The sequence below is a fragment of the Daphnia pulicaria genome, chromosome 1, assembly GCF_021234035.1.
Source record: "Daphnia pulicaria isolate SC F1-1A chromosome 1, SC_F0-13Bv2, whole genome shotgun sequence".
In the NCBI taxonomy this organism is placed as follows: Eukaryota; Metazoa; Arthropoda; class Branchiopoda; order Diplostraca; family Daphniidae; genus Daphnia; species Daphnia pulicaria.
In genome coordinates, this window is record NC_060913.1 from 9,059,025 (window position 1) to 9,076,593 (window position 17,569).

At 38.6% G+C, this 17,569-nt stretch overlaps 4 protein-coding genes and 1 long non-coding RNA gene across 7 annotated transcripts in view; 4 read left to right on the forward strand and 1 right to left on the reverse strand.

The window, feature by feature from the left end:
- The window catches only part of LOC124344966 (mucin-3A-like), a 322,367-nt gene that overhangs the window by 249,112 nt on the left and 55,686 nt on the right, over window positions 1-17,569 (reverse strand).
- Window positions 1-17,569, forward strand: part of LOC124345083 (verrucotoxin subunit beta-like) — a 48,444-nt gene that overhangs the window by 20,276 nt on the left and 10,599 nt on the right. Inside the window, exon 5 of the mRNA XM_046798273.1 lies at window positions 7,183-7,751. Coding sequence (XP_046654229.1) covers window positions 7,183-7,751 — 569 coding nt within the window. The remainder of the gene's footprint in view (window positions 1-7,182; window positions 7,752-17,569) is intronic.
- On the forward strand, window positions 2,106-3,502 carry LOC124348698. Of its 2 annotated transcripts, none has more exons than XM_046798975.1 (2): window positions 2,106-3,075; window positions 3,167-3,502. In XM_046798975.1, exon 1 carries the CDS (start codon window positions 2,142-2,144, stop codon window positions 3,042-3,044), a length of 903 nt encoding a protein of 300 aa, XP_046654931.1. In that variant the 5' UTR covers window positions 2,106-2,141; the 3' UTR covers window positions 3,045-3,075; window positions 3,167-3,502. The 2 variants fall into 2 exon arrangements, with proteins under 2 accessions (XP_046654931.1, XP_046654937.1); XM_046798981.1 differs by having other exon boundaries at window positions 2,106-2,653; window positions 2,765-3,502.
- Window positions 6,132-6,438, forward strand: LOC124350673. The gene is made up of 3 exons (XR_006921085.1): window positions 6,132-6,143; window positions 6,188-6,342; window positions 6,428-6,438. It is a non-coding gene; the product is annotated as an uncharacterized LOC124350673 (long non-coding RNA).
- LOC124349851 lies at window positions 12,172-13,184 on the forward strand. 3 transcript variants are annotated; one of them, XR_006920323.1, is made up of 5 exons: window positions 12,172-12,313; window positions 12,401-12,485; window positions 12,542-12,706; window positions 12,790-12,869; window positions 12,955-13,184. XR_006920323.1 is itself a non-coding variant. In XM_046800763.1 (3 exons), exons 1-3 carry the CDS (start codon window positions 12,560-12,562, stop codon window positions 13,028-13,030), a joined length of 303 nt encoding a protein of 100 aa, XP_046656719.1. In that variant the 5' UTR covers window positions 12,492-12,559; the 3' UTR covers window positions 13,031-13,184. The 3 variants fall into 3 exon arrangements, 1 of the variants encoding a protein (XP_046656719.1); XR_006920321.1 differs by having other exon boundaries at window positions 12,174-12,313; window positions 12,369-12,485; XM_046800763.1 differs by lacking the exons at window positions 12,172-12,313; window positions 12,401-12,485 and having other exon boundaries at window positions 12,492-12,706.

Below are 17,569 nucleotides of genomic sequence, written 5' to 3' on the forward strand. Positions count from 1 at the left end.
ATCGGCTTGGCCCTTAGGGTTTGTTACGACTTATATGGAAATAGGTTCCGCTGTGCTGCAGGCGAAAAGAACAGCTCACGCTTTCAGACATGTTCACGTTCCAATGTTTTTGCCATCGAGAGTCTGGTATTGAGCCTTATTCTCGTTGGATTTGCTACGCTTCGCTGCTGTGTGCTGCTTGTGTAACTGCGTCACTTGACTTCTTCGTTTAATTAAATATCTAATAGGCCTAACTATATAATTAGTTTACCATATTACATAGAAATCCAAGTCCTATGGCAGATTGGAACTGCTGAGACTTTACTTGACGTGTGACACCGTCATCATTTGTCTGGAGACCTTGAAATCCTTTGACTAGAAACTGTTTTACGTAAGTTAATAGAAAAGTTCATTTCGTTTGAGTGACCAAAAACGTCACAGTTTATAGCCTACATAATAGTGCTATTTTGTATAATGTTCATTTCACTCACAAATTGTTTGTTTCGCTTGCAGGGATAAAATATCCAACTAAATGTCGAACGGAGACGATAAAAGTATACAAATGTTATCAATGCCTGCCCTTGGGCGACATTTCGACTTGGGTACCGTTTACGATGCAGTCAGAGATGCAATTATTCCCGGTAATAATAACAAATAACATTTTATGGGTTTGTCGTTGTCTCGTTTTATTGAAGTTCAGACAATTAATTGTTAATCAGTTTTTGCTATAATGAAGCAGTAAATCGCCTATTACACTACATTAATGGCAAATTGGGAACATTACTCTAGAAACAGATCGAGGAAACATAAGGTTTAGCAATAAGGAAGGTTTTAATTTTTAAATAGCTACAGAAAATCATTTTAAATTTTACTAGGATAAAGAGACACAGCAAGCCGGCCACCTTATCATGAATAACATTTTTTGTTTGTTTTTATCAGGCTATCCTACTTTCTGGAATGGAAGTGACAATTTGAAAAACGTCCAATCCACCGTGATTAACCACACAGATTTTTCGATTATTGCTTCAGACAAGTTCGCTGACAAATTCCAAGAATTAAAGTTCAATGGGTCATTACAAGTCAGCATTTTGTGTGGCCAGATTGAACTCGGCGGATCGGCAAATTATCTCAGCCAAAAGAAAAGCAAAAGTCGTGAATCGAGCGTTCACTTGACACTTAAGCGACGCACCGCAGTCAAGAAATTAGTAGAGAACAACATGGCTTACCGTGACATTCAAACAACCGGTAAAATTGGCTCTGCAACTCACATCGTTACACAAATTGAGTACGGTGCTGAAGCCACGTTCACGTTCACCAAAAAACTAAGTGAAACAGAAAACCAGCAAGAAGTCAACGGACAGCTGAAATTAGGTGCCGAAAAAATTCAAAAATTTCTTGCAGGGAACGCGAATGTTGGAGGTAGTTGGACCGACACCAATCAAGAGAACGAGGATAACATCGAGTGTCATTTTCAAGGCAATTTCGAACTGCCCAATGAAGTGGAGAGCCCAACAACGTTCAAAGAAGCCATCGATTTCGCCAAAAAGTTTTTGCAATTTTCATCCGATCGGGTGGCCAAAGATGATGCAGATGGAAACAAGTCCCTTGGCGTGCCTGTTATTGTTTGGCTCTACCCGTTGAAAGATGCCCAAGAAGCACCGGTTCTCCGATACGAAATTCCCCATTGGATGGCGTCTCAATGCTTCATAATAATGGAAAACTACAGTGAAGTTGAAGATAAACTTGTTCTGATGCTTGAAGATCCTCTATTAGAACATCTAAGTCCACTTCAAAATAAGCTCCAACACTTCCAGCGATACCTAACATCTGTCATTGCCGAACTGAAAAACAAATTGTGGGAAATGGTCGTCGGCTTTCGCGGCGGCAAAATCCAAGAAGAAGATTTCAAAATGGAGATGGATCGAATCAGCAATGAAAAATTCACGTTCAATTCCAATCGCCTTAAGCAATGGCTGGCTCAGAAGAACAAGGAACTTTGCTTAATCAAGAGGTTTCAAGATGAAGCTAAAAGTAAAATAAAAAATCAGAGCAAAGTTCATTTTTTCCTTTCTGCGACAGCACTGCAAGAGCAAATGACCAAATTTCCTGTTAATTTTGGATTTGAATTTTCATTTTCCTCCTTATCTCGCCCAGAACCTTTTATGGATCTGCTTAAACAAAGGCTCGGGGCAATTTTTTCAAATGAAATTCCCTTACCGACCAATAATTTAAATTCAGATTTAGATTGTTGCTATGGAAATGATTCTGTCGTTGAACGGATCCCGAAAGAAATTGTCATCTTTGCCGAAGTAGTCAATGCCAAATCAAAGGACGAGAAGTTCGCTTTTGCCATGACGGCACTTGACGAATACCACGAAACTTGCGCAAATGAATTTTCAATCATCGTTCACCACAAACAGAAAAGGATTTTTGGGTGGGATTCAGTTTCAAAAGTCATCTGCCAACATTATCCAAAAGAAAAAATGATCGACATTATACGCCTGTTGGTTGAAGAAAAAATCCCAGAAGAATGGAATTCAATTCCTCTCCTTGCCTTGTGTACATTTTACAAGAAAGACAATTTGATCAACATTGTCCAATTGTTAATTGATAAAAAAATCGACATCAACTGCAAAACAAGCGATGGATCGAATGCCCTCCTTATCTTGTGTCGATATTACAAACAAAAAAACTTGATTGACATTGTGCAATTGTTAATTAAAAATAACATCGAAGTCAATTGCAAAAATGACAACAAGCTGAATGCCCTACTTTTCTTGTGTAAATATTACGACAAAGATAATTTAATTGAAATTGTCCAATTGTTAATTGGGGAAAAAATCGACGTCAAATGCGAAACCAACCAGGGATATAATGCACTTCATTTTGTGTGTCGTTATGCGCCTAAAAATAATTTGGTTGACCTCGTTTCGATACTAGTTCGGCACAGTATCGACAGAAAAGTAAAGACGACTGATGGTTCAATTGGGACCGCACGTTCCTTACTTTTAGAGCGTTTTAAAGAAGAGGAGATCGCAGATGTTCTTCAATTGTTGGATTCATAGGCTCATCATTTCCTTTGATACATAAAACTATGTAAGTTTTTACATTTGACCTGAACATAAAATACTTTGTGCACTATGTGACAAAAAGTCGAATCATTTATTTGATTTATAATTATTTTTAGAATGCATTTACTTGGACTGTTAGCCAACAGGATGATTCGCTGGTTTTACTACATTAAGAAATAATTTTCTTAGTTCTTTTTTCAATTAAATCATTTGGGTAATATTTAATGCATTTAATTTAAATGCAAAGCTTGTGAAATATTACCCAAAATTGGTAAAATGTGTTCAAAATGATTTACTCTAACCCAAAACATGTTTTGAAATTTACGCCATTTAACTTATGCTTAATATGGAATTCCGCCTAATAATATCAACTGTCAATCAATTTATTAAAACCCCAAACATAAGTGCACTTTATTAGAAAAAATAAAATAAAATTCGTTTTATTAGACTTTGTTTCAAGATCTCCAGCCAAGGCTTTTCTTTAAGGTGACTTATAGATCTCAGCAAGACGTGGCATCATGAATAAACCTGCTGGGTCAACAGACTAAGCAATAATAAGTATAGATGGCACCGCGTATCGTTTTATCCTTTACTTGAGGAGGGTGAGCACTGAGCAGATAACCGATACAGTGAAAAACTTTGGACTCGTATCATAAAATATAGTCTTCAACGTGCAACTGAGAATAATTTTGGCTGTAGTTTTAAGGCGCACACAATTTGTATAGCTAATTTGTATGGGACACGAATGTAAGTAATCGACACGAAATTACCAATATTACACAGAACACGAAAGACTATATTATATTTACGCTCGACAGGATTTACACAGTGGCAAGTCGCCAATAAAGTCGCCACACAATTAAAAATCTCCTACCGCACTCAATACCGCCAGACAAAGGTCTCATTTAATGTGACAACGCCTATAATGTTTTCTTTAACAAAAAGAAAATGGAGGACCACACTCTCGTCCTTTTTGGGGCTACATATTTGTAGCTGGTGTACAAATTCGTCTTTGTACACCTTTTGTACACCTTTTGTATATACTGTAAAGGAAAAAACGATTTGTACGCCTCCTTTACAAGTATGCCAATTAGGTTTTTTCGAGTTTTAACTCTTTTAGCGAAAGGAAGAGACCAAAAAACCTTTTTTTCTCTTTTCGTTTCTTCGTTTCTCTCCCATCCCTAACCGCCTTAATCTCAAGTTCTTTCTTGAAAAGCCGCGTGATGGAAATCCATAATGGCGGCTAAAAACGAAAAATTTTTTAAAGTCCCAACACCGAAATTCAATGGTGCTTTTAGATGAACACTCGATAAGTTGTTGGCTTAATATATTGTTAGCAAGCTCTTTAATTCAACAATGATTGCAATCAATAGCAATCTTGAAATTAGAAGTTTCTTTCTCTGCCCTAAGAATTAATTAGTATTATAAGCTTCCTAACTGTATATAAATAGCTGGTGGCACAGCGGATAAATACTGGCTTGTAAATCTGAGGTTCCGGGTTCGACTCCCGATAAAAGCAAATACGCCCAAAAAAGGACGGAGTGCAGTAGCAAATGATCCGTCATCAGCTAATCACTTATATTGTGTTGAAAGAAAGAAAATCGAGGTTACATCACGCCCAACTAATTAGGTCGATGAAGGGAAGACGATGTTTGATTATTATTGTCTCTATTTCCTCTATTAAATCACAAACAACGATACACTCTCGTCCTTTTTGGGCGTACAAAGGGTGTACATACTTGGTGTTAAATGAAAGTGGGTACAAGCTTGTACACCCGGGTGTACATAAGGTGTACATATTTTTTTTGTACACCTTTTGTATACCCTGGCACGAGGTCATAACGTCTTTGTTTTATCAAATTCGCGCGACCACCGTTTTTCTCACCCATCCCCCACTTTCAAGAATGAAAGGAAAAAAATTTTGCTTCCCTCTATTTTATCTCTATTTACTTTTACTTCATTTAATCTGATATTTTCCTCCTTTTCTCCTTCTCATTTTGTAATTATGTCTTTCTTAGAGTCGACTGCTCTATTCTTTCACAGATTGCCATCAACGTATTTGTTTTAATCGGGAGTCGAACCCGGAACCTCTGAATTACAAGCCAGTATTTATCCGCTGTGCCACCAGCTATTGATAACAAGTAGGGAAGCTTATAATACCAATTAATTCTTAGGGCAGAGAAAGAAACTTCTAATTTCAAGATTGCTATTGATTGCAGTCATTGTTGAATTAAAGAGCTTGCTAATAATATATTAAGCCAACATCTTATCGAGTGTTCATCTAAAAGCACCATTGAATTTCGGTGATGGGACTTAGAAACATTTTTTGTTTTTAGCCGCCATTATGGATTTCCATCGCGCGGCTTTTCAAGAAAGAACTTGAGATTAGGGCGGTTAGGGATGGGAGAGAAACGAAGAAACGAAGAGAGAAAAAAAGATTTTTGGGTCTCTTCCTTTCGCTAAAAGAGTGAAAAACTCGAAAAAACCTAATTTGCATACTTGTAAAGGAGGCGTACAAATCGTTTTTTCCTTTACAGTATATACAAAAGGTGTACAAAGACGAATTTGTATACCAGCTACAAATATGTAGCCTAAAAAAGGACGAGAGTGTAGGGGAAATATCTATTAAAAAATCTGTTAATAACATATCCAAAATCCCTTACAAAATCGCTGTATTTTTTGCTATGGCTGATGAGGCTTTTCACTCAAGAAAATGTTAATGCAACGCAAGAAAGCTCCGCTGTAAACATTCTACAGTGTGTCTCGTTCCCGAGTTCTGTTCAAGGATTTTACGGCAATAAAACTTTTATTATCGGCTGGGACACTTGGAGGTTTTATTGCGCCATTTCTAGAAATAGACCCCGCTGTGCTGCAGGCGAAAAGAACAGCTCACGCTATCAGACATTTTCACGTTCCAAAGTCCTTTTCATCAAGAGTCTGTCTTGTATTGAGGCTTCTCGTTGGATTTGCTACGCTTCTCTGCTGCGTGCTGGTTGTGTAACTGCGTCACTTTATTTAACTACTTCGTTTAATTAAACGTTTAAACTATTTCAGAAACAACCGATCAATCGAGGTTCACAATTCCTTTTACAGGTATATAAATATCTAATAACTATATATAATTACTATATACATAGAAATAAAAATCCTACGGCAGATTGGAACTACTGAGACTTTTCTTGACCTGTGTCACCCGTCATCATTTGTCTGGAGACCTTGAAATACTTTGACTAGAAACTGTTTTACGTAAGTTACAAAAGTTCGTTTCGTTTGGGTGGGGAAAAATGTAACAGTATGTACCTCATATATAGTTCTATTTTGTAATGTTTTACCCAATGTTTCACTTCACTAACGAATTCTTTCAATTACGCTTGCAGGAATAAAATATTCAGTGAAATGTCGAACATAGACGATCTAAGTAGACAAATGTTGTCAATGCCTACCCTTGGGCGACATTTCGATTTGGGTACCGTTTACGATGCAGTCAGGGATGCAACCATTCCCGGTAAGTAATAAAATAAAAGTTCCTTCCTGGTTGAGCTCGTCGTCATTGTTCTCGTTTTTTATTAGACTTCATACAACTAATTATTTTGAAATCAGTTTGGTTAATGGAGCAGTATAGCGCAGTATAGGTCTATAATTCTCCACATTAGTTGAATATTATATAAATGGCCACATTATTAATAATAGAAATGAAATCGAAGAAACGTTTTGATTTTTAAATACAGTAGCTCTCGTTTATAAAAAAATCATGTTTTTAATATTATACTAGCAGTTAGAGACACAGCACACCTCATCATGAATCAAATTTTTTGTTTGTTTTTATCATCAGGGTATACTTTCTGGAATGAAAGTGATTTAAAAAACGTCAAAACCGATAGGAAAGCTTACACAGAATTTTCGATTATTGCATCAGACAAACTCACCGACAAATTCGAAGAACTGAAAGTCAATGGGTCACTACAAGTCAGCATCTTAAGTGGCATGATTAAGCTCAGCGGATCGGCAAATTATCTCGAAAAGAAGAAGAGTACCAGTCGTCAATCGAGTGTTCATGTGAAGTTGAAGTGTCGCACTGCAGTCAAGAAATTGACCATGGAGCAATTAGATGAGATTAATTTGCGTTACCCACACATTCAAAGAAGCGGTAGAATCGGCTCCGCAACTCACATCGTTACACAAATCCAGTACGGTGCTGAAGCCACGTTCATGTTCACAAAAAAACTAAGCGAAACAGAAAACGAGAAAGATGTCAACGGACAGCTGAAATTGGGTGCCGAAAAATTTACCAAATTTCTTAAAGGGAACGCAAATGTTGGAGGTAAATGGGCAGACACCAATCAAGAAAACGAGGATAACATCGAGTGTCATTTTCAAGGCGATTTCGAACTGCCCAGCAACGTGGATCGTCCAACAACGTACAATGAAGCCATCGATTTCGCCCAAAAGTTCTTAAAATTCTCATCCGATTGGATGGCCAAAGATGATGCAGATATAACCAAGTCACTTGGTGTGCCCATTACAGTTTGTCTCCATCCGTTGGTGTTGATGAAAGATGCCCAAGGAGCTCCGGCACTTCGATACGAAATTAGCGATACGTTGGCGTCTCAATGCGTCCTGATTATGCAAAATTACGGTGAAGTAGAAGATGAACTTCGTTTTATGCTTGAAGACCAGCTAGTAAAAATGTTGAGTCCACTACAAAAGAAGCTACAGCTGTTCCAGCGATGCCTCACATCTTTCATTGCCGAACTGAAAAGAAAATTGGGAGAAATGGTCGTCGGCATTCGTAGCGGCAAAATCAAAGTAGAAGAATTCAGTCAGCTGATAAGTCGAATCAGCAATGAACAATTCACGTTTAATTATAATCTGTTTGAACAATGGCTTCATCAAAAACACAAAGAACTTTGCTTAATCAAGAGGTTTCAAGCTGAAGCTAAAAGTAAAATTAAATTAGAAAATGATGTAGAAATAGATGAAGCTAAAAATAAAATAAAAAATCAGAGCAAAGTTCTTTTTTTCCCTTCTGCGACAACACTGCAAGAGGAAATGACCAAATTTCCAGTTGATTTTGGTTACGAAATTTCATTCTCATCGTTAGCTCACTCAGAACTTTTTTTGGAACTACTCAATGAGACGCTCGGGGCGAATTTTTTTAATGAAATTTCATTACGGAAGAATACTGTAAATTTAGATCTTTGGTGTGAAAATAATTCTGTCGTTGAACGGATCCAGAAGGAGATAGTCATCTTTGCCGAATTAGTGAACAACAAATCAAAGGACGAGAAATTCGCTTTTGCCATGACGGCACCCGACAAATACAACGAAATTTGCGCAAATGAATTTTCCATAATTTTTCACCACAAACAGAAAAGGATTTTGGGGTGTGATGCAGCAATAAACGTGTATCAACATACTAATAATAAAAAAATGATCGACATCATACGCCTGTTAGTTGAGAAAATCGATGAAGTTTGGGATCCGTTTCCTCTTCTTGCCTTTTGTGAATATTACAAGAAAGACAATTTAATCGACATCGTCCGATTGTTAATTGATAAAAAAATCGACGTCAACTGCAAGGACGACGACGGACAGAATGCTCTTCATTGGGTGTGTCGAAATTACAAGAATGAAAATTTGATTGACATTGTCCGATTGTTAATTGAGAAGAATATCGACGTCAACTGCAAGGAACTGAACTACGGAATGAATGCTCTTCATTGGGTGTGTTTGAATAACCAGAACGAAAATTTGATTGACATTGTCCGATTGTTAATTGGTAAAAATATCAACGTCAATTGCCAGACAAACTACGGATGGAATGCTCTTCATTTGGTGTGTCAAAGATACAAGAACGAAAATTTGATTGACATTGTCCGATTGTTAATTGAGAAGAATATCAACGTCAATTGCCAGACAAACTATGGATGGAATGCTCTACTTTTATTGTGTCAGAATTACCACAAAGACAATTTGGTTGACATTGTCCAATTGTTACTTGCGAAAAACGTCAACGTCAACTGCAAGGACAACGACGGATGGAATGCTCTTCATTACGTGTGTTGCAGTTACAAGAAAGAAAATTTGATTGACATTGTCCGATTGTTAATTGAGAAGAATATCGACGTCAACTGCAAAACCAACGACGGATGGAATGCTCTACTTTTATTATGTCGATATTGCAAGGAAGACAATTTGATTGACATTGTCCGATTGTTAATTGAGAAGAATATCGACGTCAACTGCAAAACCAACGACGGATGGAATGCTCTTCATTCAGTGTGTTTCAGTTACAAGAAAGAAAATTTGATTGACATTGTCCGATTGTTAATTGAGAAGAATATCGACGTCAACTGCAAAACCAACTACGGACGGAATGCTCTTCATTTCGTGTGTCAATATTACGACAAAGATAATTTGATTGACATTGTCCGATTGTTAATTGGGAAAAATATCGACGTCAACTGCAAACAAACCGACGGATGGAATGCTCTTCATATCGTGTGTTACTATGCGCCTAAAACAAATTTGATTGCCCTCGTTTCGATATTAGTTCTGCACGAAATCGACAAAAAAGTTAAGACGACTGGAGGTGAAATTAGGACTGCACGTTCCTTACTTTTAGAGCGTTTTAAAGAAGAGGAGATCGCAGATGTTCTTCAAATGTTGGATTCATAGGCGCATTTGACCTGAACATAAAGTACATTTCATTGTGTCAAAAAGTAAATTAATAAAATATTCATTTAATTTTCAATTCTTTTTAGAATATGCATATCTGTGGAGTGTTCGCCAACAGGATGATTCGCTGCTTTAACTACATTCAGAAATAATTTTCTAAGTTCAATTTTCTAAAATGCAAGCTAAAGCCAAAAAGTTTGTTAAAGATTAACCCAACATTTCTGAGTGATAAAATGTGTTAATGTGTTCAAAAAATAAAAATTTTTGATTTACTCCAACCCAAAACATGTTTTGAAAATTTACGCCATTTAACTTATGCTTAATATGGAATTCCGACTAATAATATCAACTGTCAATCAATTTATTAAAACCCCAAACAAACATCAGTGCACTTTATTAGAAAAATTAAAATAAAATAAATGTTTTAGACTTTTGTTTCAAGATCTCCAGCCAAAGCTTTTTCTTTCAGGTGACTTCTTGACTGTGGTGGAGGAGGCTGCAACATTTGTTGTTGTTGTTGCTGAGCAGGAAAGTGTCTGCTGTGCCCTTCAGCTCTTCTCCTCTCCATTTCACGAGCCATGGCCGAACGATACGCCTCGTAATTCATCACAATCGTCTCCAGTTCCTGTTTGTACAAACGTTTGAGGACGTTGTCGTAGCAGTCGAGTTCCGGCAGCCGGAACAGCTCCCACCGCAATTTGTGGTCGTGTTCGGGGGCTGCACGAAAGTAAAACTGCAACCAGTAAGGAATCTCCTCGTACAGGTAAGGATTGGCCGGGACCAGCACTTGCGGTGGAGCGTGAAATTCCGTGTGACGTGGAGCCGGAGGCATCGGTCTCGACGGACGCATTTGAGCATCCGCCAGAGACGAAGATCCCGACGTGATGTAACGGGGGGCACACGGATGTTCGTACTGGGCGTGGCGGGTCGTGTGATTGACGTAATAAATTCCAAATTCACTCGATTCGACTCGTTCCCAACCTGAAATTATAAAATTAAATTTAAATTCTTATTTAAAGACAACAAGATAAATGTTATACCAGTGGGCAATCCTTCCTTCTCCAGCGGATGGGACCAATGAGTCGTCTGCGTGTTGTGGTCGATGTAATACTTTCTGCCACGCAACGTGTAATCAATGGACCATCCAGGTGGCAAAGGAAACTCTTCCGACCCGCTATCCTGACTCGTGTTGGTCGACGATGAAGGTGGAGCTCCAGCAGCTCCTGCGGTCGTCGATTTACTCAAATTCTGGTAGACGGGATTCTCTTGTTGTTGTTGGGAGCTGCTGTTACTGGCCAGCGAAGACTGGGAAGCGCTGACGCTGCTGGAAAGTAAAAGAGGGATGTTGGCGTAGGTGGGAGAATGTTGTTGTTGCTGTTGCTGTTGGTGGTGGAGTTGTTGTTGTTGATGCTGTTGGACGCTGAGCCTCACTGGGCCAACTGTTGCTGCAAGACCAACAACTGTTGCTGCTGTTCACGTGCCGAAGCAGAGAGATAAAGTGGATAAATGTGCTGCTGTTGTTGTTGTTCAGCTGCCTGCATGGAGCTGAGCTAAATTGTTCAAAAATTAAAATAACAATTAGTCGAATTTAATTCATTATTATAAAATAAAAAAGATTCTTTCATTTCCAGCCAGACCAAGGAGAGAGAGTGTGTGCGAACCAGCAGACAAACAAACAAAAGACAAACGAAAAGCAAAAATGAGGAAAGCCATACCTGGGAATCAGGATCAACCAGAACGAGTTTCAGTGGATTGGCCTGGGGATTTTGGTGGCATAAAGGAGAGTTGGCTGGGAACTGCTCAGACCCCGGTTTCATCAGAATATGCCCCTCAAGGCCCAAGCCTCTTGCCAGTGAGAGTGAATCACTCTCTGATACCTCGGCGTAATCAGCGTAGGCCTCATCAAAGGAGACAGACTAATTTGGGGGCAAAAGCCGTGCAACACAAACAAGGATGTGAACATTCACTCAAGCCAGGTGCCGATGCAAGCAAACATGCCGTAAACAAATCACCATTAAACACACAAACAAACGTCTACCTACCAAATGACTCTGTTGCTGCTGTTGTTGCTGCTGCTGTTGTTGTTGTTGCTGCTCAGCTTTGACTTCGCTGGCAGGTATGTACCTTCCCTCGTAACCCTGCTGAATTTGCTGCTTGCCACCATGTTTTATGTTGGACACTACTTCCAAACTTTGAGTCGACCCGCTGAGCTTCTTGGCAGCCTGGGACTTGCTCTTCAAAGCATCAACAGTTCTAGTAGAGGTCCAGACGTTGATGACTGCGTAATGAAAAAAGAATTCCGTTCGTTAACTAGACCAAAACATTGTTTAACGGTATGCAAACTGGTTTATATGTATTTACTTGGCACATCTGAAGGTGCTTCTTTCTTCAAGTATTTCCCCGTCGTAGTTCCATTCGAATTCCAAGTTTTCAAGCAACCCATGTCTGAGTGCACAAGTGCAATATATCGCACAGGTCTGGCGCCACTTTTCCTCTCGCGCTTCCCTATTACGCTAGTGTCGTCTGGTGGGGAACGGCGACAACTCTATTTCTGTCAACACCATTCTGCATGCAAAAGGACTAATGTAGTGCTCATGTAATCTCAATTGTTATTTTATTATTAATCTATGCATTTTAAAGGTACTACATCTTCTAAATCCCTAAAAACTCAGTGAAGATGAGACTAAGGTTACAAGAATTACACCATTCCCCCCTAAGTCTCAGGAATACATAGACATTTGCAGCAGTGTGTACGTGGTAAGCAAAAAGAATTGTTGGTGTACAGCATTAATACATTTTCCCTTTATAACCAGGAAAGATTATTATACCCCATGCTTCAATTGAATGGATTACCAGCATATTTTCTGAATATATGGAGTGGTAGCATAGCATATACTAAATTCAAAGATGCAACACGAAGAAGAAGCTGTGCATTTGTGGAATTTTGTGATTCCGAGTCAGCTGCCAAAGCTGTCACAGTAAGTGTTCTTTACATATTTAGGCAGTAACAATTAATACCTAAATGGAGACAATGCTGAGAGCTCATTCAAAAATTTTATAGGAATATGCAGCCTCCAGCGAGTATCATGTATTGACTGAAGATCCAGGGCAGTCATGTAGTATTCAGGTGTTTGATGCAGAGTGCGTAAACTACTTTCTAATTGAACAATTGAAAGTTGTTCACTTTACCTTTTTTATTTATTTTAATTTGATTTTGTTCTTACAGGAGCCAAGACGAAAAGAGGGACAAGAAGAAAACGAGCACACAACTAGACACGGAAGAACCCTGGAAGAACCTCTAGACACTGTAGTTCCATGGTGCGGCATGCTCAAGAAAATGCTAAATGCTACAATGAGAAATACAAATTCGTTAAGACACTTAACATGCCTGTAGTGTATCCATGTAATACATAATAAAAGACAACAATAAAAGATATAAATTTTAAATAATGAGAATTCACTTGTTAGTTAGACTGTTTTTTATTTCAAATTTTGATTCCGCGTGAAAAATTGAGTGTAGTGTAATTTTTTCCATTATTTTAAGAAGTCTGCATAGATCGAGCGTCGGCGTGAAAAACCGTCCGGCGTGAATTACGGGGGTTAATGCATATAAGATATAGTTTTTAACTCATATTCGGATTCCGCGTCAAAAGTTGAGCATAATTCATATTTTTCGTTATTTTTGCGTTATCCTGCATAGCATGATGAGCGTCGGCGTGAAAAACCATCCGGCGTGAATTACGGGTAGATGCATATAATATAGAGTTTTTTTGAACTCATATTCGCATTCCGCGTTAAAACTTGCGTAAAAACTATCACTTTATTATTATTGGCGGAAGCCTGTAGTGTATAGCGTGCTTTACGTGAGCGTGAGAAACCGTTCGGCGTGAAATAACGGTAGATGCATTAATAAAAGTCGGTATTTGACTTCATATATGGATTCAGCGTTTAAATTTGAGTATCAGGTGTTAATTTCATTATTTTAGGGGGGAATTTGTCGTTTGCGACAAAAAAAAATTTCGAAAAAAGGTCGCCTAGATAATAAAAGAGAACTGCGTCGTTTTGTTTCTATGAAAAAATTCGTCAAAAACGAATAACTCTTGCAGGCTACCGCTAAAAATGATGAAAATTATGAAGTAGACTCAACTTTTTACGCTGAATTCAAAAATGATTCGAAAAACTGGCTATTTTATATGCGTGTACCTGTAATTCACGCCGAACGATTTTTCACGCTGACGCACATCGTGCTGCACAGGATAACGCAAAAATAACGAAAACAATTAATTAAGCTAAACTTTTTACGCGGAATCCGAATATGAGTTCAAAAAAACTCTTTCTTGTATGCGTGTGCCTGTAATTCACGTCGAACGATTTTTCACGTTGACGCAAATCATGCTAATGCAGGCGTCCGCCAATAGTAATCAAATGAATGTTCTTACTCAGATTTTCACGCGGAACCCGAATATGAGTTCAAAAACACTGCATTTTATATGCATCTACCTTTAATTCATGCCGGAAGATGTTTAAACTGACGCTAGTCATGCTATGCAAACTTCCACCTATGAAATAGGGAAAATACTGCATTAATACACTCCATTATCAACGCGAAATCTTAATTTGAAATATAAAGAGTCGATCTTTTGTTAATAGTGAACAAACTAATAAATTCTCATTTTTTGAACTATCACATATTTTTTATTGAAGTTTAACACGGGTACACTACAAGCATTGGTGCGTGTTTAAAATTTGAATTGATCACATAGTATTTAAAATGCTTCTTGAGCATTCAACAACACACGGAACTTGGAAATGATCTGCCTGCTTCCTCCGTGTCTAGTTGTGTGCTCGTTTTCTTCTTGTCCCCCTTTTCATCTTGGCTCCTGTAAGAACAAAATCAAATTAAAATAAATAAAAAAGGTAAAGTGAACAACTTTCAATTGTTCAATTAGAAAGTAGTTTACGCACTCTGCATCAAACACCTGAATACTACATGACTGCCCTGGATCTTCAGTCAATACATGATACTCGCTGGAGGCTGCATATTCCTATAAAATTTTTGAATGAGCTCTCAGCATTGTCTCCATTTAGGTATTAATTGTTACTGCCTAAATATGTAAAGAACACTTACTGTGACAGCTTTGGCAGCTGACTCGGAATCACAAAATTCCACAAATGCACAGCTTCTTCTTCGTGTTGCATCTTTGAATTTAGTATATGCTATGCTACCACTCCATATATTCAGAAAATATGCTGGTAATCCATTCAATTGAAGCATGGGGTATAATAATCTTTCCTGGTTATAAAGGGAAAATGTATTAATGCTGTACACCAACAATTCTTTTTGCTTACCACGTACACACTGCTGCAAATGTCTATGTATTCCTGAGACTTAGGGGGGAATGGTGTAATTCTTGTAACCTTAGTCTCATCTTCACTGAGTTTTTAGGGATTTAGAAGATGTAGTACCTTTAAAATGCATAGATTAATAATAAAATAACAATTGAGATTACATGAGCACTACATTAGTCCTTTTGCATGCAGAATGGTGTTGACAGAAATAGAGTTGTCGCCGTTCCCCACCAGACGACACTAGCGTAATAGGGAAGCGCGAGAGGAAAAGTGGCGCCAGACCTGTGCGATATATTGCACTTGTGCACTCAGACATGGGTTGAAGTTTTCGGATCCTTTTTCGACGACACAACGAGACAATACACCATCTATCGGTCAGCATACTTACTCCAAACGGGGGATTACGAATTTGAATTATTCTCGATTTTTTTGTTTTGAAAAGGTTTTTGAATTTTTGTATTTAATCTGCGACGGACTAATAATACCAAAGATGCCGCAATGCGAAACTTCTATATACTAATAATTCCACTAAATAAGAATCGAAACATTACGTAGGCCTATCTAATTACGAAGGTAACTTGTATTGGGAATCGCCGAATCGGAACCTGCGTATAGGGTTCACTTGAAATTGTAAACTCTTTTCGACCCAAGGACAGACGAAATATTCCCTGTTGTAACTACGAAAATTCAGTTTGAGTAAAACAACGTTGACAGAAAGCGCTTGGTATTAGATATTAGAATCATTATCGTGCATTTTGCTTATCATGAACGTTTACTTTGACTTAATCGTCGTAGGCTGGGTTGATTGATAGGTTATGTAGGCTATCATTCTCTTCACCGGTGCAGTTGAATTCCGTCCATAGTGGGAGAGACTTGTGCAGTTCAAGTGTGCGTGCGTACATGTATCTTAATCAACTATTTCAAGTATAATTACTCCTTGAGATTAACATTTTTCAGTATATACGTAGGTGTCGATGAACAAAGTTCTTTTCACTTTTAAAATGTTGCATAACTACATACAAGTGAAGGGACAAAGACTCCCCCCCCCCTTTTCTGAATGTGATAGTTCCATATACGATTCTTGTGATAAACAAAAATCATTAGATCATCGGCTTTAATAGATGTGTATTGTTCCCACAGATATAGAATAACAAGCGGAGAGATAATATCAGAAAACAGACTCGGAAAACTCTACATTTTTATTTTGTGCCATGTCGTGGGATATCAGTAACAATGTGTTGAAAATGCCCGCGTTGGGCAGACCATTCAATATGGGAACTCTTTACAATGCCCGAACAGAAGAAATCATTCCAGGTATAGTCCACCAATCCTCATACAAATTTATTTTATTTTTTGGGGGGATTTCAAATTGACGCCAATTTGGCGCTTTTCTTATAAGCTATCTTGTAGGCCTAATTACTTTTGTATTTGTAATTTCAGGCTTCACTTTGTGGTCAGAAAATGATTTAAATGGTGTCAACACCACCCATAATAAGAGCAAGAGTTTTTCACTGATCGCCTCCGACAAACTGACGGACAAATTCCAAGAACTCGACGCTAGAGGCTCCGTTCAAATTAGTGTCCTGTTGGATATGGTGGAGCCAAAAGGCTCGGCGGTTTATCTCGTCAGAAAGAAGAGACATTTCCAAGAGACTATTATCCACGTCAGGTGCCATTACCTGTCGGCAGTCAAGGAGTTTACCATGGAACAACTGGACGAGGAAAAAATCCGTTTTGTAGGCATTGCAAGGACTGGAAACCAGGAAACTGCGACCCACGTCGTGACCAAAATCCAGTACGGAGCTGACGCCACTTTTACTTTGACCAAACGATTCGAACGAGATGAAGACGAGCAGAAAGCGAGTGATGAGCTCAATCAATGTGCCGATAAGCTTATCAAAGCGCTGAATGGCAGTGCGATGATTGTCGCAGTCGATGGAAATTTATCAGGAACGAATGACGTTGATTGTCACTTTGCCACCGATTTTAATCTGCCCGATGACGTCAACGCCCCAACTACGTACCAGCAAGCCATGGAGTTTACCAGGACGTTCAAACAATTTGCATTCGATTGGATGGCTGCAGCTGATGATGAAACGCAGCCTCTCGGTGTGCCTGTGACGGTTTGGCTCCACCCGTTAGCGTTGATGCCAGGATGCGATGGAATAAAACCGGCTCCACTGTATGAAATGAGCCCCTCGCTAGCGTCGCAATGCATTCAAATGATTGAAAAATACGAGATTGCGGAAAATGAACTCAGTTACATGCTTCAAGATCCGCTAGCTAGAAGTTTAAGTCCATTTCTCAAGAAACTTGAACTCGTCCAGCAACATCTAACAGCTTCCCTTACCGAGTTGAAAATGAAACTGAGAGAATCGGCGGTGAATATTCGCAGAGGGAAGACCGATGAGAATACATTTGAGCAATTATTGAGTGAAATGGACAGCGAGCTGCGTGTATTCAATTGCAATCGCCTTAATCGATGGCTGGGT